The sequence below is a fragment of the Doryrhamphus excisus genome, chromosome 4, assembly GCF_030265055.1.
Source record: "Doryrhamphus excisus isolate RoL2022-K1 chromosome 4, RoL_Dexc_1.0, whole genome shotgun sequence".
In the NCBI taxonomy this organism is placed as follows: Eukaryota; Metazoa; Chordata; class Actinopteri; order Syngnathiformes; family Syngnathidae; genus Doryrhamphus; species Doryrhamphus excisus.
In genome coordinates this window covers 20,315,880-20,339,637 of record NC_080469.1, presented here as the reverse complement: position 1 = coordinate 20,339,637, position 23,758 = coordinate 20,315,880, and the positions used below count along the sequence as shown (strand labels likewise).

The 23,758-nt window shown below is 40.1% G+C and overlaps 2 protein-coding genes across 4 annotated transcripts; one reads left to right on the top strand and one right to left on the bottom strand.

The window, feature by feature from the left end:
* The first annotated feature begins 210 nt into the window (after window positions 1-210).
* LOC131127733 (ras-related protein Rab-27B-like) lies at window positions 211-23,187 on the top strand. Of its 3 annotated transcripts, none has more exons than XM_058069912.1 (7): window positions 211-419; window positions 864-976; window positions 3,301-3,467; window positions 3,536-3,621; window positions 5,005-5,108; window positions 5,358-5,481; window positions 6,355-9,039. In XM_058069912.1, exons 3-7 carry the CDS (start codon window positions 3,315-3,317, stop codon window positions 6,539-6,541), a joined length of 654 nt encoding a protein of 217 aa, XP_057925895.1. In that variant the 5' UTR covers window positions 211-419; window positions 864-976; window positions 3,301-3,314; the 3' UTR covers window positions 6,542-9,039. The 3 variants fall into 3 exon arrangements, 2 of the variants coding, with proteins under 2 accessions (XP_057925895.1, XP_057925894.1); XR_009129556.1 differs by lacking the exon at window positions 211-419 and adding an exon at window positions 23,093-23,187 and having other exon boundaries at window positions 764-976; window positions 6,355-7,669; XM_058069911.1 differs by lacking the exon at window positions 211-419 and having other exon boundaries at window positions 764-976.
* On the bottom strand, window positions 8,115-23,695 carry LOC131127732 (sia-alpha-2,3-Gal-beta-1,4-GlcNAc-R:alpha 2,8-sialyltransferase-like). The gene is made up of 4 exons (XM_058069910.1): window positions 23,234-23,695; window positions 17,796-17,918; window positions 15,868-16,425; window positions 8,115-14,259 (listed from the first exon to the last, which is right to left on the bottom strand). Exons 1-4 carry the CDS (start codon window positions 23,386-23,388, stop codon window positions 13,977-13,979), a joined length of 1,119 nt encoding a protein of 372 aa, XP_057925893.1. The 5' UTR covers window positions 23,389-23,695; the 3' UTR covers window positions 8,115-13,976.
* Window positions 23,696-23,758: the final 63 nt, after the last annotated feature.

The window sequence follows — 23,758 nt, the reverse complement described above, 5'->3', positions numbered from 1 at the left end:
CACAATTTTCTAAGTAGCAGTAACTTAATATATATATATTGTGTATATATGTGTGTGTGTGTGTGTGTGTGTGTGTGTGTATATTATGTTACCAAGCTAATTTTATTAAGTCATGGCAACCTGAATTTTGTTTTAAGCTTACCAACAATAAAATTTGAGTGTATATGACATTCTAAATTAAGTTCATGTAATAGCCAACATTATTATTTGAACATAACTTAAAAAATAAAGTTATCAACTTAGAAAGTTTATCTAAATCAATTAATTACATTTTTTACATTGCATTCATGTATAAAATCAAGTGGTGTCAACAGATACTCTGAATTACTTTTTAGAGTGTGGAAGATGTCCTTTGAAGTGCAGCGTTGTCCTGCAACAGCTCCACATACCTGGTGCCGTTTGACGCCCCTGCACAACAGGTATTTGGAATTATTCAGCGTCGTGTAGTCGTGTATAATAGACATATTTACAGTAGCATCTGCTAAATAAATAGTATTTATATTCTTTGCTATGTCACTATGAGTTCTGTTTACATTTCTATGGTTACCACATGGTACCCTTACTGTGGGGGCATCACTAAAAAGCAAAACAAAGGGTCACCGAGTAGTTTTGTTTTTTCCAGATCATTTTGGTTGAAATACAAATTGTACCTCTTCCGGGCTAATACTGTCATGATATTGCTTTGTAATGTTTCTTCACCTGATGTGATGACGTGACGTCCGAGTTTTCACAAGCTGGATTTACTTGGTTGAGCTTCCAGACCAAGCTGGACCACTTCCAATCAAATCCGATCAGAGAACGGTCCATTTGTCAAAGACCCCCCCCCCCCCCACCCCCGACCCCCCCTTTCCATTTCCTTCCAGAAGAAAACACAAGTTCATGCCCCGCTTGCTCCTCCCATCACATGTCAGAAGAAGGTTGAAGGATATTTTGTGGAATGAGCGGGACAAGTGAGGTGGTCGTTTCGTACTCCATGGTAGGACAATTATTTTTCTTGCCCCTTTATTATTATCATTATTATTATTATTATAATTGCTTGATGAATTTTAAAGGATGACGTGATGTTGTCTTTAAATTGGTGCAAATGTGACAGAATTACAAGCAGCATGTTTGCCACAGAGGCCAGCAGATGGTGCTGTTTTACTACCTTGCCAATAATTCATATGTAATACAGAGCAGTTATTTATTTGGAACATGAATGTCATTTCTGCCCAGCAACACGTGGTTAATCAGCAATTCTGTAAATCTAAGTTTTATTATGAATCCCACCATGTGTTTGTTGTCTGTGTCACTGGCATCATTGCCGCAAATTCATTTAAAAAATTTTTTAAAATGAAATGTGATTACAGCCCTTTAAATGGGTCCCACTTAAAGGGGACCCATGATAACCAGCACATAAAGCTTTCTAGTTCTTCCAGAATCTGCACCTATTCAGCTGTATTTCTTTGGAGTTTGTGATTCCCGCGAAAACTGTCTGTTTTAATGGATTCCACCCCCAGGCACACCCACTGTGCAGTGGTTGGTCACACTTTATAAACCATATCACATGTAAACCAATAGTAAAAAAAATTAAATATTCACAATAATAATATGATAAATGAGAGTAATAAATAAGCCAATATTATTAAAAAACTTTATAAATGAAGTAATAATAGAAATACTGAGTGAATACTATTACTGAAAATACAAAATAAACTAATAATAGAAATGGTTGGTCACACTTTATAAACCATATCACATGTAAACCAATAGTAAAAAAATTTAATCTTCACAATAATAATATGATAAATGATAGTAATAAATAAGCCAATATTATTAAAAAACTTTATAAATGAAGTAATAATAGAAATACCGAGTGAATACCATTACTGAAAATACAAAATAAACTAATAATAGAAATGGTTGGTCACACTTTATAAACCATATCACATGTAAACCAATAGTAAAAATATAAATATTCACAATAATGATAAAAATAAATAATAAAATAATAATAAATATGATAAATAATAGTAATAAATGAGCCAATATTAGGGCGGCACGGCGGTCTGGTGGTTAGTGCGCAGACCTCACAGCTAGGAGACAAGGGTTCAATTCCCACCCTCGGCCATCTCTGTGTGGAGTTTGCATGTTCTCCCCGTGCATGCGTGGGTTTTCTCCGGGTACTCCGGTTTCCTCCCACATTCCAAAAACATGCTAGGTTAATTGGCCACTCCAAATTGTCCATAGGTATGAATGTGAGTGTGAATGGTTGTTTGTCTATATGTGCCCTGTGATTGGCTGGCGACCAGTCCAGGGTGTACCCCGCCTCTCGCCCGAAGACAGCTGGGATAGGCTCCAGCACCCCCCGCGACCCTCATGAGGAAAAGCGGTAGAAAATGAATGAATGAAAGCCAATATTATTAAAAAAACTTAATAAATGAAGTAATAATAGAAATACTGAGTGAATACTATTACTGAAAATACAAAACAAACTAATAATAGAAAAAATGCTAAATAAATTAGTTTTCGCCACTGAAAGAAAAACATACTAAGTCATAACTAGGAAATAAAAAGTCTTCACCTTCCTTTATGAGGCAGTTTGAATCTCCCAATTTAGACTTTTTATTTCCTAATTTCGACTTTCTCGCTTATCTCATATACTTATTTTGAGTTTTTATCTCATAATTCTGACTTATCTTTGGGATATTTCCTTTCTTTCAGTGTCACAAACGGCCTTCTGTAAATAATAATAAATAAGCCAATATTTAAAAATAAATACTGAATAGATTTTACAAATAATGCCTTTAATCTAAAGTAAGAATAATAAAAAATATCTATTTTTTGATAATCTAATAATGTATTTTCTGTGTCTATAATATGTAAATAATATAATGCGGAAAATTACATAATAATCACATAAACTACATAATAATAATGTGTATTTTTCCCATTTGTAAGTACATACATTGGAATGGTTTGCTATAGTAACTTTGATCTCCTCCTTGCTCTTTAAAGGATATAAAACAACAACACCTTGTTTTGTCTGTCTGCCTCTCGGGCCTCTCAGCCAAATTAGATTTTCCACGCCGTGTTTGCAGGCCCGGCTTGAATTGCCACTAAAGAGCGTGGTGAGCAGTGACTGGTCTGCTTGTAGACCCATAAGCCAATAAAAAGGGTTGTGTGTGCCAAACGTTGTGTTTTTCAGCTCCGACCGCTCATGTGGAGCTCAGGCCGAGTCATGTGCTCGTCTCTCTCCGATCACGGCGTCGAGCTAAGTCTTCTCAACACAGCACTTTCTTTCCCCCCCTGCGCTGGCAGGTTGAGCGCCCACCATGGCCGACTCGGACTACGACTACCTGATCAAGCTGCTGGTCCTCGGGGACTCGGGCGTGGGCAAGACCACCTTCCTGTACAGGTACACCGACAACAAGTTCAACCGCAAGTTCACCACCACCGTGGGCATCGACTTCCGGGAAAAAAGGCTGGTGAGTGTTTGCATCTCCTCAGGTGGCGCCTGACTGGAAGTGTTTGACGGCTGACTTTTTGACCTCAGATGTACACCGGCACTAATGCTGACGGGGTCAGTGAGAAGAACTTCAAAGTCCACCTTCAGCTTTGGGACACGGCCGGACAAGAGAGGTACTTTGGAGCTGCTGTGTCACAAACTGTCTTTGTAAGCCGTGGAGGAACCACACCGATTTAACGAGGATTTAACATCAAACCATGTAAAGAGCAGAACGACGACAGGCCTTGTTTGACATGCGATTGGGGACACCTGCACGATAAATGAACTTCATGGGCTAAGATACAAAGAATAAGATACAGAGAACTGTGATTGGCTCGCGACCAGTCCAGGGTGTACCCCGCTTCTCGCCCGATGACAGCTGGGATAGGCTCCAGCATTTATGTTAGCATTTTTGGGTGTCTGGAACGGATTAATTAGATTTACATGACTGCCTACGGGAAAATTTGCTTTGGTTAGAGTCCGTTTTGCTTTGAGTCGGATGTTCTGGAAGGGATTAATGACGTTAACCAAGGCACCACTGTAAGCATAACAGAACAATTTGTAATATAGACAATCAATCTATGGAAAGTGTATATATTGATACAGCTCTTATTAGCTAGTAAGTAAGGTGGCACGGCGGTCTAGTGGTTAGCGCACAGACCTCACAGCTAGGAGACCAGGGTTCAATTCCACCCTCGGCCATCTCTGTGTGGAGTTTGCATGTTCTCCCCGTGCATGCGTGGGTTTTCTCCGGGTACTCCGGTTTCCTCCCACATTCCAAAAACATGCTAGGTTAATTGGCGACTCCAAATTGTCCATAGGTATGAATGTGAGTGTGAATGGTTGTTTGTCTATATGTGCCCTGTGATTGGCTGGCCACCAGTCCAGGGTGTACCCCGCCTCTCGCCCGAAGACAGCTGGGATAGGCTCCAGCACCCCCGCGACCCTCGTGAGGAAAAAGCGGTAGAAAATGGGGTGCTGGAGCGTGGGAATGTGGGAGGAGTACCCGGAGAAAACCCACGCATGCACGGGGAGAACATGCAAACTCCACACAGCGATGGCCGAGGGTGGAATTGAACCCTGGTCTATCAGGCATTTATTGCAGGTATAAATGATTTCACCACAACCATAATAATAATAATAATAGCACGAGCTACTGTTGGGGCCACAACCCACGACAAGCTAAAAGTCAACTCTGAATTTCCGACGTCACTTTCTGTCCTCTATGGTTAGCATTACATTTTTGCATGATTCCCTTTACAAAAAAAAAGATTAATACTAATCCTTTTTCTGAGGCATGTTTTTCCGGAGAGTCGTGCTTGAAGTCCACATTGTGTGACTTGTGGGGTGTTTGGACAGTGGAGGTTTCACTGTAATGTTACATGAACGGCGTCAGTCGAGCATGAACTTTACTTTGAATTGAACTTTTGGTTTGTATCTCACGAGAATGTGTGGCTGCTCAATCAAAAATAACAGCTTGCAGTTAACCAGCCAAACCCTTCCCCGCGTGTTGTCAGGTTCCGCAGCCTCACCACGGCCTTCTTCCGGGACGCCATGGGCTTCCTGCTCATGTTCGACCTGACCAATCAGCAGAGCTTCCACAATGTCAGGAACTGGATGAGTATGTGACTTTTTAATGATGTTGTATGTGTCCCTAAAGCCTGTTTATCAGCACCAAACATGAGAAAAATCTGTGATATGTATCATATATCTCACATATGGAAGTAGATATAGTGCTTCTTGGAGACCCACACAAGCCACTAAAAGCTTTTAAACAATAATAAATATAATACAGGGCCTTTAATGTCTACAAAATGATATTCTCCTGGGACAAAATGGCGCCACACTGACGTCTTGCGTGTCTCCGCAGGTCAGCTGCAGGCCAACGCGTACTGCGACAGCCCGGACATCGTCCTGGTGGGCACCAAGGCTGACCTCAGGAACACGAGGAGCGTCCAGACCAGGCAGGCCCAGGATTTGGCTGACAGATACGGGTGTGTTGACTTTTTCTTTTTGTTTTGTTTGTGACACTGCGATGAGGACATGGAATGACGGAATGTGTCACATGTCATTTTGGTGACGGTCACAATGAGGAGAGTATTTTGTGTGAACCAGTGTTGCTTTTTTTACCTGATGGTTACTAAAACAAAGACTCTTCAGGGTGGATTTGCGCCTCTTTGGTGTGGAAGACCTAAAGTAAAATCCCCAAATTAGGAGGAAACCTCAGAATTCTGAGACAAAGGTCAATTTTGAGATAAAAAGTCATAATTATGAGGTTAAAAAAAGTCAGTATTATGACATTATAAAGTCATCATTTTGAGATAAAAGGTGAACATAATGAAATTAAAAGTCAAAATTATGAGACAAAAAGTCCAACCTATTTTATATTAAAGTCCAACCTATCTACTAAATTTATAATAATAATAATATAATAATTATAATAATATAATAAATAATAATTAATATGAATTTATATATATATATATATATATATATATATATATATATATATATATATATATATAATATATTATATAAAATTTTATATATTATATATATTATATTAATATTCATTCATTCATTCATTTTCTATTGCTTTTTCCTCACAAGGGTTGTGGGGGTGCTGGAGCCTATCCCAGCTGTCTTTGGGCGAGAAGCGGGGTACACCCTGGACTGGTGGCCAGCCAATCACAGGGCACATATAGACAAACAACCATTCACACTCACATTCATACCTATGGACAATTTGGAGTCCACAATTAACCTAGCATTCATTCATTCATTCATTCATTTTCTACCGCTTGTCCTCACGAGATTTAGCATCATGTGACTTCTCTATATTTTCTTTGAACTCCCTTGTCTCCCAGCATCCCCTACTTCGAGACGAGCGCGGCGACTGGCACGGACGTGGACAAGGCGGTGAGGATCTTGCTGGACATGGTGATGATGAGGATGGAGCAGAGCATGTACGGAGGTCACAACTCCCAGCACAATGGCAGCACTGCAGCCCACCAGGTGCAGGAGGCCACTGTGTGGAGCAGGTGTGCCTGTTGACCTCGTCTCACCCGGCCCACCATCCTTCTATTAGATACACCTGCACCATGTCCTCAGACTTGCATCATTGCATTCTTGCCTTTGCAGAAATAATAGTGCTCTTTATAATAAAAGGTAATGCCATTATTATTATTACTGTGAATGCAGAACATGTGATGCATCTCCTGTTGGATATCATTACGTTGTGCAGGTGTACCTAATGATCTGACCGATGAGTGTACATTTGCTTTACAGTTACGACCTATCAATCAATCAAAAGACTCTTGGCTTCCTGTGACTTTTTGGACATTAATGTTAATCAGATAAGTATTAAATTAATTAGATGGCAGTTTTTTACATTGTAATACAGCTTCTGAGTCCTACTGCCTAATATTAGCACTTTTTCTTCCACTGGAGTGACTCCTTCCAACCTCTTTCTGCATTTAGCCATTAGCTAGCTTTAGCTTGTAGCATCCGTGGACACCAGCGCTAGTTAGCATAGTGACGAATGCAGTTAGCAGGTAAAAAAAAAATACATTTGTTTGAGTCCGTCAATACATACTTACGGGCTAATTTTCAACCTTTGTGTATTAATCAATAAGGTAAGTTTCATCACATTTGAGTCACTGCTTTCTGTTGTATCTTCTTTAGAAACGTTTCTTTCTGATGCAGATGAAATGAGTCATTTAAAGGGATTTTCTTGAAGTAAACACTAAAACGTGTCTCATACTGTATATTAGCTGTAAGCTAACTAGCTTCTAGCCTAATTTGAGACTACTGCACTGAGCAATTAAATTATCTTTGTTGCGCTGGTTAGTATGATGGCTACAGGTACAAAACTATGGCTAATTTTCCTTATTAATATACTGTATGAGTTCACCTGTATCCTTAATATATATTATTTACATCAGAAATTTACATCCCTGTTTGCATCTGATTAAATGACAACCGGAAGTTTCGTCGCACGTCTTCAACGTCATCAGGTTGACTCAAAAGTATAGGTTGTGCTGGCACTTGCAACTTTCTTTGGCTCCATTTTGGGCGTCAACATTGATGTCTCAAAACAGGAAAATATTGGTGGTAGTTGATCTCGCTCTGCCATATTGTGTCTTTGGGGACAGCGCTTCAAGAATATCGTCTTCAGTGAAGGTAAAAAGTAACATTTCATTCGTCATTTATGTGTATTTAGAATCCATGTAAAACTATAATTGTAAAACTATAAAAACGCGTTTGTTGTTTTGAGTTAATCACGTCTACGACTGACGTAACTTCCTGTTTCGGTTGCCATTTGTTTGCTAGCTAGTAAGACTGACATGGAAAGACGTTTTGGGATGTATTTATATGCATTTCGAATTGTTTTCTTCTTGTCAAACTATGACTGTAAAACGACAGAAACATATTTTGTTTTAACATGTTTGGGTTTCTGAAAAAGATTAATTGTATATGCATTATTTCTTATGGGGAAATGTGGTTGATTTGGTTAGCATCTGTTTCAGTTAGAGTTGTGGAATTAATTCATGACGCCGACCAAGGTTCCACAGTATTGTAAAAATTAATCACAATAAATAAAAGCAGTTCCCCTTTGATTGGTCAATTAGAAGGAAAAAATGCCGTTTTTATTCGACATCAAATGAATATGCAGGCACATATTTATCATAGAGTATAATTCAAAAGTCATGGAAGTTAATATACAGATACTTTTTTTTGTCAAAACAACCCAGACATTTCTGACTTTTTATATTATGACATGTGTACACGCACATTAGCAGCCACGTTAACAGCATTTAGTATTATGTAACAGATTCGCCATGCAGACCAGGCAAAGTACAAGAATGGCAACTTGTGGAAGCACGGTGTTGTCAATAAAGTTATTTCTATGTGTAACTTATGTACAGACGGGTGGAGAATGCAGAAATACATTTGTACATAGAGGCTGCTTTGATGTAAATCTACTCAACAAAACGTCAACATGTCTTAACTTTTTTTTTTGCTTTACTTTCATTTGCTTAATTCTCACTTACCAAAGCAACCTACTGTACGCTCATTTTCGTCAGGACTACAATCTATTAGCGGCAATATCTGCTACAAACATTCAGAAAAATGAAGAAATGTGCTTCCGCCAAGGCCAAACATGCTGACGCAGCTCCCTCTGTTGGACCTGGTTTGTAACTGCACCGATTGGTCTCGGTGCAAGCGGACTGTAACCCCCCAAAAAGTGAAAATACTCGTTCAGAGGGAGGTTTTTCATGTGCTGGGCTTGGTGAAGGTGAAAGTTGTAAAAATAGAGTTGTAATGCTACAAAAAATAAAACTGATGATTTTTTTAAACTTACATGGTATTAAATGAATACTACTATAGTGGTGAAAAAAGGTCTATTAGTAGAAATATGTAACTTTTTTGGACAAAAGAGTCATTTAAGTTAGAAGTCCTACATTTTAGGATAAAACCATGGTAGTTTTACAATAAAGTTGTAATATCACCATTTGTAAAGTTGTAGATTTACACAAATCAAGTGTTAAGAAAATGGTTATGGTTAAAATAATGTTTTATTTTTTAAAGATGTAATATTGTGTGTTAAATTCATACGATATTGTTTTGAAAAGAGAATAAAGATTTTTTTAAAAAGTCATAGACTTACAAGGATAAAGCTTATATTTGGCTGAAAAAAGTTGTAAATATTCAAGAATAATGTTGTAATGTTACCAAAATATAGTATTTTTTTGTAGTATTATGTGAATGACTATTTATGAAAATCTTTTGGGTTTTTTTATGTGGCCCTAATACTCATTATTATCCATTATTTTTAAAAAAGTATGAAAAGAGTCATAAAGTTACAAAATGAAAGTGTTAAAGAAATAAATAAAAAACAATAAAGGTGTCATAAAGTCATAATGTTGCAAGAATAAAGTAGAATCGGTACCAGAAGAAAGTGCATTTTTAAAATTGATTGTGTAATATTCTGTGATGAAGTCATACAATATTGTTTTGAAAGGAGAAATCAGTCCTAGTGTTACCATAATGAATAATAATAAATTATATAAATAATATTATTATATTATTATTATATAAATAATAATAAATAATAAAAAAAGTTGGAAAATTTGTCTTTTTTTTTTAAGGTGTAGTCGTATAATGAGAATAATGTAATTATTAAAAAAAAAAACGAGAGAATAAAGTCCGAGTTTTTTCATGTAAAAAGACAGAAAGTTACAAAAATGAAAGTTGTAATTTCACTTAACTGGGCTTTTATTTGACGTCTAGTTCAGAGTTCAGGTCAGGTCAGGTGGAGCTAGACGCGCTGTGACGGCCTTGAGACCATACCGATGTGTGTGTTTTGTTTGTCCTTTGTTTTGTTCATTCGCGCTATTTGAGGAAATACCATACTGAAATATAAAATGGCCACGTACAGCCTCACGGAAAATGATTGCGCTAGCCGCGAACGTTAAAGCAACACCGTTTTTGGGTTTGGCGGAGGTCATTACAGCCTTGATTGTGCCAAAGGACATTTCAAGTTGGTGGTTCTGGCATGAAATGGTCATTCTGTGGCGTACATTCCTAAAGTGGTGACTACATTGTCACTCGGCATCTCATGATATCAACTAAAAGTCAATAGTGATTTTTTTTTTTTGTTTACAGACCATAGTCAATGAATGAATCTTGCCTGAGAAGACCGACAAAAAGTGTTTTTGTTTGAGTGGGGAGGGAAAAAAAAGTCCCCAAAAGCATCCAAAACTTCCAAAGCATCTCAAATGCCATCCGGTCACATGTTGCGTGAAGTCATGAGGTGCTCATGCGCCTTCAGCTTCCACACTCCAGTCCTTTCTGCTTCATTCCACCCGTGATGACCGGCTGGGTGGTCATCCTTTTTCATGACAAAGCCATTAGCCATATTAGCGGCGCACAACAACAACAAAAAGCGCATCTGCGTGACGTTTGGTCCCCTTTGAAATGTACCAGGGTCTTATTCACCCCAATAGAAAGTCACTGGTAAGGAAGGAAGATGGCATCCACATATTCAGGAACAAAAGGTAACCCCCCCCCCATCATAAAAGATTTTCTATAAAAGATATGTTAGTGCCTCTCACATGCTATGTTGTCTTTTTAGTGGTTTTAATGGTCATGCTCTTAGAACAAGATGCTTTTTTTTCACTGTCGCTAATTTCAAATAACAAAATATTTGCCTATGTTGTGTTCATGTTTATATACTATATATATATATATATATATATATATATATATATATATATATATATATAGATACATATTTAAAGAGTGCTGTGATTAAAACTCAAACTGCGGTTAAGTTGGAAGTATATTCAAAATGTTGCTCAATTTTTGTAGCCACGCTAGCTAAACCTGCTAAATTATCCAAAAAGTTACGAGACTAGAGTTGGAAAGCTGAAAAAATCAAGTCGTGTTACAAGAATATAGTCATAACTTCACAAGAAGAAAGTCATAGAGTTGCAAAAAAAAAATCAAAACGACAAGAACAAAGCAGGAAGGTTAAGAAAATCAGGTTGTCGCACTACATCGAGTTTCAACAAAGAAAGTCAAAGTTACGGAACGTTGTTGAGAAAATAAGGAAGCCGGATTAAAGAATAAAATCACAATTTTACAAAGAAAGAGTTGTCAGAATAAAGTCGGACATTAATAAAATAAGATAGAAGAATGAAGTCGTAATTGTACGACTTTATTACGAGAATGAAGTGGGAAATAAGGTTGTTTAGAAAATAAACGTTGACTTTCAACAAAATGGTCAAATTTTTGGAAATGAAGTCGGAAAGGGATGAAAATATAACTGTATTATAGAATAAAATCTTAATTTAATTTAATTTACTTAATCTTAGGGAAAAAGTCCTAGCAAAAAGTGGCAACAAAGTTAATAGAGGGGAAAAAAATTAGACCAAAAAAGTAGGCGATAAAGTTGTAATTTTACAAGAAACATGTTGCAACAATAAAATCATAAAGTTACGAGACTAAAGTCCTAGCAAAAAGTTGCAACAAAGTTGGAAAATTGGAAAATAAAATTGGATGTTTACAAGAACGAATCGTAGTATTGCAACAATAAAGTTGTAATTTTACGAAAAAATAATTATGTTGCGAGAATAAAGTTGATGTTAAATGTTAAGAGACTAAGAAAGTAGGCGATAAAGTTGTAATTTTACAAGAAACATGTTGCAACAATAAAATCATAAAGTTACGAGACTGAAGTCGGACAGTTGAAAAAATAAGAAAGCATTGTTACAAGAATAAAAGTCATAGAGTTGCAACAGTAAAGTCAACATTGCGAGAATAGTCAGAAAATTAAAGTGACTTAAAGTGACTTAAGTTGTAGTGTTACGGGAAGTCGAAAATTCGGAAAAAGAAGGGAAAGGAAAAGTTAGGATGAAAAGGCCATAATGTTGCAAGAATAAAGTTGTTACAAGAGTAAACTTGTAGAGGTTCAACCAAAAAAGCCATCAAGTTACGGGAATTAAGTCGGAAAGATAAGTAAATAAAGTTGTAAGGGTTACAGAAACCATGAAAATATGCCCCCTAGTGGCTGTGAAGTGTACATGAATGACATCAGAGTCATCCGACTGGACGCTTAGGAATGGTTTTCCTCTTCTGGTGATGCTGTGACGTCATTATTTTCTGCCCATGCTGTTGCTTTTGCTGAAATTGTCAATACTGTCATCTTTAAAGTCCTGAGCTAGCGTGGCTAAAGACTTCTTGAGGATATTTTATAAACTACAAGTAGTCCGAGACCACCCCTTTTTTTCCTCGATAATACAAGATATCTCTATATATGCTTTTCTCTGTCAATTTATGGCTTATCATTGGAATGTTGCTTCATTTATCCCAAAACATTTTGCCGGGTTTCCACAAAGCTTTGGAGGTGTTACGCTTGACAAACGCGCGTGTAAAGTCTTGTAAACAAATATCAAAGAGTAGTGCAGATTGTCTGACAACTTGTGTCGTGGGGCCGAGAGGGAACGCGGGGAATCCCAAAAAACACTGAACTAACTCCCTTCCCTGAGATTAGGCAGTGATTTCAGTCAACACCAGACTTTGGGAACCTCTAAAGTGGAACCGCAGACCATCTCAGCTCTATGAGAACCTTCCGAGCGGTAATATGTCACTATGTTGGGAGAAAAAGATTGTTTTTACGTTTCAGGGGTTAATCAGGTTAACTTATTTATTTAAGTTAATCAGGGGTTAACTTATTTTTACACTTGTATGGCTGTCAATCAGGTTAAAAAGTGCTATCTGACCCCTCATGACATCGTTTATCTTGAGTTAAATTTTCAGTTCAGTTGGAGTACAGTGTTGGACGTGCATTACCGTATTTTCTGGACTATAAGTCGCTCCAAAGTATAAGTCGCACAAGGCCAAAAATGCATCATTAGGTAGAAAAAAACATCCATAAGTCGCACTGGAGTATAAGTGGCATTTTTTGCAGGTAATTTATTTTCCAAACTACTTGACCAAAACAGACATTATGTCCTCTTGGAAGGCAAGTTCTAACAATAAAAGAATAGAGAACAGGCTGAATAGGTGTAAGATATGCTAACACAATGCTTATTCAGCTACACCAAAAATAAACATGAACAGAAAAGGTGTCCAGTGTTTATGGAATATAAACAGTTTTTTCATTTATAAGTCGCTCTGGAGTATAAGTCGCAGGAACAGCCAACCTATTAAAAAAAGTGCGACTAATAGTCCGGAAAATACGGTATTTACTCTGAAGTAATTTTTTGATATGGCAGTTTTCTCGGGCCATTTTTTTTTATTTGTAGTTTGTGTGTTTTGAGTGCAAAGTTTCCATTGCCTCATCGTAAAGTACACGTGCTGTACGTGTGCACGCTACGGTTGTGTACCATGCTCCTGGAGTCTTCTGCGAACCGTTGTGGTCCGGATATAGCCATCCTGTGTAAGTGTTACATGTGGTTGGCCCGGTCGCGGTCAGTAATGTGTCACCCCAGTGGCGGCTCATGGTACTGGGAGCGACTCCTGTCCGTCTGGCTACCGCCTCTTGGTACATTCCTGCCGCCAGCACGCCTGGTTTCGGGAAACTGCACTTAGTTGTGGCATCGTGAAACATTGAATGAATGATGCCATTTGTGTGGGTCTGTCATAGGCCATCCTAATGGTACACAACAAAAATGGTTAATTTGTATTATTTTTACACTTTAAACATTAAATTTGATCAGTAACTATCACAGTAAATACAGGTTTGTAATTCTGTTTCCAGTAGTCTTAATGGAAAAAAATTGTATTAAATGTTGTTCCACTTGAGAGGTTCCATTGTTTGTGTTTTTCATTTGCCCAAGCCGGCAGCCATGCGAAGGAGAGTAATGGAGGCTTAACAATGCGGAGTGACGTGGGCCGTTCACAACCAAGTGGTGTGAAATTCCGTTGTGTGGAATGTGAGTGTGGTGAACCTCAACGCGCGTCATGCATCGCGGGCTCACGTCTACGTGCAGTGCGTCAGGCTGAGTTTGGTGACGCCGTCGCGGTGCAGCCTGTAGAGCAGCTTGAACTCGCTGGGAAGCTGGTGGGTCTCCTGCCACTTGGTGGTGAACTTGGTCCCTTTCTTGTCGTAGTAGTGGTAGGGCAGGTCCTTGCCCGTGTTGGGGTCCCAGCCGAAGGGCCAGAAGCCGTACAGGTGGATCTCGTCGCACATGGCTGACGCCAGCGTGTACATGAGGATGCCCGTGCTCAGACGTTTGGGAGAAAGGTTCTTTGTCTTCCAGTACCTGCCAAGCACATCAGTCCAAAATTAGGCCTGACCTAATATATTTACTTTGAATCCTTTCATTCATTCATTTTCAACCGTTTTTTCCTCACAAGGGTCGCGGGGGTGCTGGAGCCTATCCCAGCTGTCTTCGGGCGAGAGGCGGGGTACATTTTGTAGTCGGCAATTAACTTAGCATGTTTTTGGAATGTGGGAGGAAACCGGAGAACCCGGAGAAAACCCACACATGCACGGGGAGAACATGCAAACTCCACAGAGAGGGTGGAATTGAACCCTGGTCTCCTATCTGTGAGGTCTGCGCGCTAACCACTAGACCGCCGTGCCGCCTTACTTTGAATCATTTTGTTATATTTTGTCAACAGTGCAATTGAAGATAGACTTGATGTACTTCATGGCTATACTTTAGCGAAGTCAGTGTACATCTTGTATAGCAGTATAGGTTTACTATCCACTGAGAATGAGTCAACACAGAGCCATGGTTGACTAAATAGCTAAATAGCTAAGTCTTGTGTCTTGCCTGCAGTCAAGCAAGGTGGCAACAGTCTGGCGGCTGCACAAGTGCTGCCGTCATGAGGGGAGCTGTGGTTCATTGAGGGAAATACTGACACTGCGAGGCGTACTCACTTGTGTTGCCAGATATAACACATAACAAATCTATTCAGTGTCCCCTCGTTTATCACTGTTAATTGGTTCCAGACTAGAGATGGCATTTTTGGCTTTTGAGGGGAGCCGGATCTTCGTGAGCCGTTCCTTTCAAAGAGCCGTTCAAAAAACTGGCTCATTTGGCATGATGCTATTTGCAAATCTAATAAGCACCGCAACGCTGGACTGTGCTCCTCCCCATGGAACTGGGAAGGGAGAGAACGGTTCCCAGCTACGACTCGGTTTCCATTGTTCATGTTAATGAGCCGTTCAAAAGAACCGGTTAGTTCGTGAACGTCACAACACTATTCCAGACCCGACCATGTTAATTCATTATTTAGAAATGTATTATTTTTGCAGTTAGAGCATGGAAAACTTTTTAGTAATGGGTTACACCATTAGATACCCGTAGACATAATATAACACCCCTACAGCCTCTTTGCATTCATGCTGTCCAATATAGTAGACATAACATAGATATAACTATGGAAAATAAAAGTTCCTTGTTTTTTCTTTACTTCTGGGACTTCTTGCAGTGGCTAGTGGAACATTACTGACACCCAGTGACGAGTGTAGAATACTACAAATCAATGTGTTGTTTGTCTTATATTTCTGTCTCAGTTCATTTCGTTATTTTTATGCTTTAAAATGCTGAATTTCGGCCAAAAATACAAAAGAATTGCTTAAAAATGCCTATTTTTGACCAGTCCTAGATCGCGGTCATCCATGAAACAGCAATGGTTGCGTCATCAATATATTTTGAATGTGAGGGACGACTGTACTGCATTGTATTGCTTTTTATAGTATTGTCCATGAGAAGATACACTGAAATGAAACCACTTCAGAATGTCACAGTTGGAATTTGTGTTTCCCCTCGATGAACCAGCAGCACTCATGCAGCCCCAGACTCCTCAGATAGCAACTACTCCAGCTCTCTGGCATTGCTAAGTTTCTTGTGTTGTCTTACTTGTTGACATCGTGCATGATGTTTCCGGGCCAGGCCAGCTCCACCTTCAGCTGACCCTTGTGCTCCACGAAAAAGTCCACCAGCGTCCGGGTCACCGTGGCCGAGGTATGCAGGAAGAAGGCCGGGATCCACAGGATGGCCCCCTCCAGCTTCTTCAGGTGCAGGAAGAAGTTGTTCCTGTCCTGTATGGTCAGCAGGTTATTGTAGTATCGCTCCAGGATGCTGGGGTTGAAGGTGGTCAGGTTGGTCTTCCTGCCCACGTCCTTGGCGTAGACCTCGGTGGGGGCGAAGTTGCAGCGGAACACAAAGTCAGCCTGGTCGATCTCAGAGCCGCAGTGGCTGCCCGTCAGGATGCCGCTGTTGCCAACCACGGCGCATGTGCCGTAGTGCTTGTTGAGGATAGGCGAGGCGTCGGGCAGCAGGGACTTGAAGTTGTTGCTGATGGAGAAGACGTACTTGTGGCTGGAGTAGTCAAAGTGCATCAGCTGGCCCACCCGCACGCTGCTCTTGGTCAGCGAGAAGTTCTTGGGAATGTCAATGAAGTTGAAGATATCTTTCCTGGAAGACAGGACTTTATTAATACGCTGTACTCTGCACAATACCGGAATGGGCTCGTCTACTTTTGGCGCAATCATTCTCACTTTAGGGCCTGGTGGGGTAAAGGTGATTGTGGGAAAGGTGAAGGAACCAGCCCAGAATGATAAGGTATAGGAGCTGTTTGATGATATCAAGGGAGTTGGGAGCACAGATCCTATAGTTCCTACAAGGTCCCCTTGCTCAAGAAGTATTTTTGTGACTCCATAAGCATTGAGATACACTGGTTATGATGCAATTCTAAAATTATACAACAGTACCTCGGTTAAGGTCCGCTCTGGTTAGCGCATTTTTCAGTTAACATCCAAAATTTTTGCTAAAAGTTCGCTTTGGCTTGCATTCGCCCGCTTGTTTAGCATACAAAATGCCATGCGTTTGTTTACACCGCCACCTTGGATCGCGCTAGTCAAATTGGATCGTCGGGAGCCAGGCAACGACATTTTGTTAACATAAAACACATTTTATAGACAATAATTCTAGTTTTACATGCAGAAAATGATGCAAAGATAATTACAACTGACAAATGAATGGACGACTGAACATTTAACATCACTTTTACCTACTTTTGTTGGGGCGGGGAGCACACAAAACCAACAAAACACAAAATAAAATGTGAAAAAAATCCAACTAAATATCAAGGATTTGACTTGAGGTTTAGGATAAACGCACAAATACTAAGACTAGTTGAAAACATTGTGAGAACAATGACAATAATTCTAGTTTTACATGCAGACATTCGCCCGTTTGTTTAGCATCCAAAATGCCATACGGTTTGTTTACACCGCCACCTTGGATCGCGCTCGTCAAATCGGATCGTCTGTGGCATCTGTTTATCATTCACAACCTTGGTACTGACCTGTCTGAAGGGTGGCTGTCAAGGCCTGAATTGAATGAATGAAGCTTGGGTGAATGCGATTTGGTGAGATCAGACCAAAATTGAGCTCTTTGGCATTACCATTCTACATTGGGGCTGGAGAAATCTTCTCTAGCCTCTGCTAGAACAGCAAATATGGATGACGGATGATGCTTCCAAAACACACAGGAAGGCAAAACAAGAAAGGAATAGCTCAGAATGAAGCACATTAACATACTGGAGTGGCCTGGCCTCACAATGAAACTGCAATAAAAATTCAGGACTGTTCATGTCTTTGTAAGGGGGTAAAATTACAATATCAACAGGGGATCAAAATAATTCCCCCCACTGAAAGAATACAGCTGGAATGCCCCCCTCTTGCCAGGCTTGCTATCTGGGACTTTTCTTTTTCATTTCCTTTCGCCTCAGCAAACAACGCCGCCTCAATCCTCAGCATTAAGCTTTCATATCTTTATCTTACCTCTGCTGGAAAAAGGCAGTCTTGTTGAATTTCCATTTGGATGGCTTTCCCTGGAGCTCCTCGTTGAGGGCCGTAGTGAGCGGGATGAACGAGGGGTCCAGAAAATTCATGGCGAACTGAGATCTGACAGAGAGCAATGTCATTAACAGGATGAATGCCCGTCGTGTTCCTTGTGCTTGTGTGTCTGGAAATTGTGTTAGTTCTGTCCTTGTCTGCTCCCAAGCACTCAAATGACCATCTCAGACTGTACACCATCTGTAGCATAAACACTGCCTGCACCAGGATCATATTCTTCAGAATTCGGCTATATGTTTACTACTGGGGTTGTCTTTTACAGTACATCATACTCATGTTTTGCTAGTGTTTTGTACAAATTACAGTTTACGCTGTACATTGTTCATATTTGATGTAATCTATTTATTCTCCACACTATTATTTATTATTTATTATTTATTATTTATTATTTATTATTTATTATTTATTATTTATTATTTATTATTTATTATTTATTATTTATTATTTATTATTTATTATTTATTATTTATTATTTATTATTTATTATTTATTATTTATTATTTCATTCATTTTCTACCGCTTTCCTCACAAGGGTCGCGGGGGTGCTGGAGCCTATCCCAGCTGTCTTCGGGCGAGAGGCGGGGTACACCCTGGACTGGTCACCAGCCAATCACAGGGCACATATAGACAAACAACCATTCACACTCACATTCATACCTATGGACAATTTGGAGTTACCAATTAACCTAGCATGTTTTTGGAATGTGGGAGGAAACCGGAGTACCCGGAGAAAACCCACGCATGCACGGGGAGAACATGCAAACGCCACACAGAGATGACCGAGGGTGGAATTGAACCCTGGTCTCCTAGCTGTGAGGTCTGCGTGCTAACCACTCAACCGCCGTGCCGCCCTATTTATTATTTATTATTTATTATTTATTATTTATTATTTATTATTTATTATTTATTATTTATTATTTATTATTTATTATTTATTATTTATTGTTTATTATTTATTATTTATTATTTATTATTTATTATTTATTATTTATTATTTATTATTTATTATTTATTATTTATTATTTATTATTTATTATTTATTATTTATTATTACACGGGAGCCAGGCAACGACATTTCGTTGGCAATTTCACTGCTGTTTTATTGTGCAATGACAATAAAGAAAGTCTATGTCTATGTTCAGCTAATAAGAGCTGTATCAATATATACACTTTCCATAGATTGATTGTCTATATTACAAATCGTTCTGTTATGCTTACAGTGGTGCCTTGGTTAACGTCATTAATCCCTTCCAGAACATCCGACTCAAAGCAAAACGGACTCTAACCAAAGCAAATTTTCCCATAGGCAGTCATGTAAATCTAATTAATCCGTTCCAGACACCCAAAAATGCTAACATAAAACACATTTTATGGACAATAATTCTAGTTTTACATGCAGAAAATGATGCAAAGATAATTACAACTGACAAATGAATGGACAACTGGACATTTAACATCACTTTTACCTACTTTTGTTGGGGCGGGTAGCACACAAAACCAACAAAACACAAAATAAAATGTGAAAAAAAAATCCAACTAAATATCAAGGATTTGACTTGAGGTTTAGGATAAACGCACAAATACTAAGACTAGTTGAAAACATTGTGAGAATCTACATTTTTACTGTTGCTTTTTAAGGAGGTTCTAATAAGAGCTTGAAAATGTCAAAAGAAGAAACGGGAGTGAGACAAAGGCATTTTTGAGTGAAGCGTTAAAGTGAAATCGGCTGTTCATCAGCTGATCAAAGCTTTAAGACCACAGCCAACAACAAAAACACAGAAAGCCCCCTAAAATAAAACTAATCTTCAAAGAAGTAATAAGTCACTGTGCCAGTCTTGTTAATCAGCTGAAAAATTGCTTTGAGGCTAGTGGGAATGTTGCTCCAAGTGGTGCAGATGGCTTCACAGAGGGCATCCACTGTCTGGAACTGATGTCCATTGTTGTGAACTTCCCTTGCCATCCATCCCAAAATATTCTCCACTGGATTTAGATCAGGGGGAGACACAGGAAGGTCCAAATGAATCAGCTTATTCCTCTAAAAGAGGTCCTTTATGAAGTGTGGCGTTGAAAAAGCAGTCATTACCACACAGACGAGGGCCTTCAGCCATGTGGGATGCCCCCTGCAACATCTCCACATAGCCGGCTGCCGTTTGACGCCCCTGCACAACCGGAAGCTCCATTGTTCCGTTGAAGGATCACAATGGCGCCCCCATCAGGACCGTCAAGGGAGAATAAAACTTCCTTCCACCCTTCAATGTCCCATGTTTGGTGCTCTCCTGCTTCTTTGCAATAAATTGCTTACAGAAAATATTTTTTGTCTGCCATTTCAGATTTTATCTCGTTTAATCAAACTCTACCTAGATCCTCCTCAAGATCCAACCATGCAAAATATAAATTCTTGTATTATTTCCAACTGCTTTTAACATTTTGATCAGGGGTGTATGTAGTCTATATTTAAAAAACAATGCAACTACATGTTTATGCATGTTTTGTTTACTTTGACAGCACTTGAGAGCTCCTTCAGCGATAGACTGCTTCACCCCAAGTGTGTGAAGGAGCGATATCGCAGGTCCTTTCTTCCTGCAGCTGTCAGGCTGTACAACCAGCACCGCTCCTAATAGACTTCTACACTGCTATGTACATCTGTGTAATACTTGCTTTTATAGTCAGTCTAGTTACTCCAGACCCCATTCACTGTGCAATATCTGATCAACCTCCATGTGCAATATTAAGGGCTTTAAATGCAATATACTAAGCTCTATGTGAAGTATTTCCATAATGCCTCATATTAACTCTCTAACAAGATCTCAGTGTATAGACTGGTCATATATCTCATCTCGTTTCATATTATCTGCATACTGTATTGTATATAACTCTGGGAAAAACTGTTGATTTTGTTAATACTTGGGTTGTTTATATTGTTTATTTTTCTATATTGTGTATTTTGTACTGCTTAACTGACTCTGTACTCTTGCTGCTGTGCAATACAAAAAAGCGCTTCACTTTTTCTACATATTGTCATGTTACAGCCTCATTCCAAACTGTATTAAATTAATCTCTTACCTCAAAATTATACACAAAATACTCCATTATGACAATGTGAAAAAAGGTTTTTTTGACATGTTTTGAATTTATTAAAAATAGAAAACAAAAAAAATCACATTTACATAAGTATTCACAGCCTTTGCTTAATACTTTGTTGATCCACCTTTGGCAGCAATTACAGCCTCAAGTCTTTTTGAATATGATCCCACAAGTTTAGCACACCTATCTTTAGGCAGTTTTGCCCATTCTTCTTTGCAATAAGTCTCAAGCTCCATCAGGTTGGATGGGAGACGTCTGTGCACAGCCATTTTCAGATCTCTCCAGAGATGTTCGATCGGATTCAAGTCTGGAGTCTGGCTGGGCCACCCCAGGACATTCACGGAGTGGTTCTGAAGCCAATCTTTTGAGATCTTGGCTGTGTGCTTCGGGTCGTTGTCCTGCTGAAAAATGAACCTTCGCCCCAGCCTGAGGTCAAGAGCGCTCTGGAGCAGGTTTTCATCCAGGATATCTCTATATATTGCTGCATTCATTTTTCCTTCTATCCTGACTAGTCTGCCAGTTCCTGCTGCTGAAAAACATCCCCACAGCGTGATGCTGCCACCACCATGCTTCACTGTCGGGATGGTATTGGCCTGGTGATGAGCAGTGCCTGGTTTCCTCCAAACATGGCGCCTGGCATTCACACCAAAGAGTTCAATCTTTGTCTCATCAGACCAGAGAATTTTGTTTCTCATGGTCTGAGAGTCATTCAGGTGCTTTTTGGCAAATTCCAGACGGGCTGCCATGTTCCTTTTACTAAGGAGTGGCTTTCGTCTGGCCACTCTACCATACAGGCCTGATTGGTGGATTGCTGCAGAGATGGTTGTCCTTCTGGAAGGCTCTCCTCTCTCCACAGAGGAACGCTGGAGCTCTGACAGAGTGACCATCGGGGCCTTGGTCACCTCCCTGACTAAGGCCCTTCTTCCCCGATCGCTCAGTTGAGAAGGCCGGCCAGCTCTAGGAAGAGTCCTGGTGGTTCCAAACGTCTTCCATTTATGAATAATGGAGGCCACTGTGCTCATTGGGACCTTCAAAGCAGCAGAATTTTTTCTGTATCCTTCCCCAGATTTGTGCCTCAAGACAATCCTGTCTCGCAGGTCTACAGACAGTTCTTTTGACTTCATGCTTGGTGTTTGTGCTCTGACATGCACAGTCAACTGTGGGACCTTATATAGACAGGTGTGTGCCTTTCCAAATCATGTCCAATCAACTGAATTTACTGTAGGTGGACTCCCAATTCTCAAGGATGATCAGTGGAAAAAAGATGCACCTGAGCTCAATTTTGAGCTTCATGGCAAAGGCTGTGAATACTTATGTAAATGTGATTTCTTAGTTTTCTATTTTTAATAAATTCAAAAAAAGTCAAAAAAAAAAACTTTTTCACATTGTCATAATGGAGTATTTTGTATAGAATTTTGAGGTAAGAGATTAAATTAATACAATTTGGAATGAGGCTGTAACATGACAAAATGTGGAAAAAGTGAGGCGCTGTGAATACTTTCCGGATGCACTGTATAGACAAACAACCATTCACACTCACATTCATACCTATGGACAATTTGCAGTCGCCAATTAACCTAGCATGTTTTTTGAGGAAACCGGTGGGAGGAAACCGGAGTACCCGGAGAAAACCCACGCACGCACGGGGAGAACATGCAAACTCCACACAGAGATGGCCGAGGGTGGGATTGAACCCTGGTCTCCTAGCTGTGAGGTCTGCACGCTAACCACTAGACCGCCATGCCGCCATAATAATAACAATACATGCTAAAAAATATTGTGTTACTTAGACATTTGTTATTTTTATTATTATAACATATGAATGCATATATTTTCTATATTTCAAATGTCTATTATTGTTTTACTACTAACTTCATCAATGTCAGTATCAGTCTTCATGTTGTGGTAGCTAATGTTGTGGTCGGTGATGCTGCAGGGTAGCTTTCCAGTTGGGGGGGGGGGGGGGGGGGGGGGCAGTATTCCCAGCTACAGTTTGCTTGTATTGAAATACACATTGGAGTAGTAAACGTCTTATACTCTATGTACTACAAATTTCCCCACTGAGGGACGAATAAAGGCATATCTTACTACGTATGTACATTTCAGTATTGTCATTTTACCCACTGATGTATGTGCAGCATCATCACCAGACAATCTGGAGCATCCCACCCTCCCCCTCCTCCTCCTCCTCCTCTGTTGGTGTTGGCTCAGCATCCCTCCATGACACCCCCGCCCCCCCAAACAAGAAGGCTCTCCTCCGCAGCGAGACCATTACTCACCGGAAGCCTGCGTGGAACATGATCCTGGGGCCTCCCATGTACTTGGACGAGCCGAAGAGGCTGTCCTTGCGCAGGGACACATAGCTGATGAGGGACAGGATGAGCACCGCCACGCACAGGATGATGAGACCCAGGGCCCGGGCCACGCGGACCATCTTGAAGCGGCTTCACTCAGTGGTCGTCGTCCGCCTCAACGTTGTCATCGCCGGCCGAGGCTGCGCTGGTCTCCGGCCTCTTCTTCCGCTCATCGGCTCATTCATTCATGGGAGCGGTCGCGGAGTGAAGTGGACGCCTGGTGGTGGTGTTGGCGGTCTGAGGCATGATGGGTACGATGATGATGATGATGGTGGTGGTGGTGATGGTGATGGAGCTCGAACGCCTCTCATTCCCGCAAGCTTCTGTTGCTCCTCTCTGCGCTCTCCTCCGCCTCCTCCGGGCTTCATCAAGGAGATGGAGCCTGAGTGCGCGTCAATACATCCCGCCCTCCCTCCCTCACACGCACACGCACGCGTACACACACACACA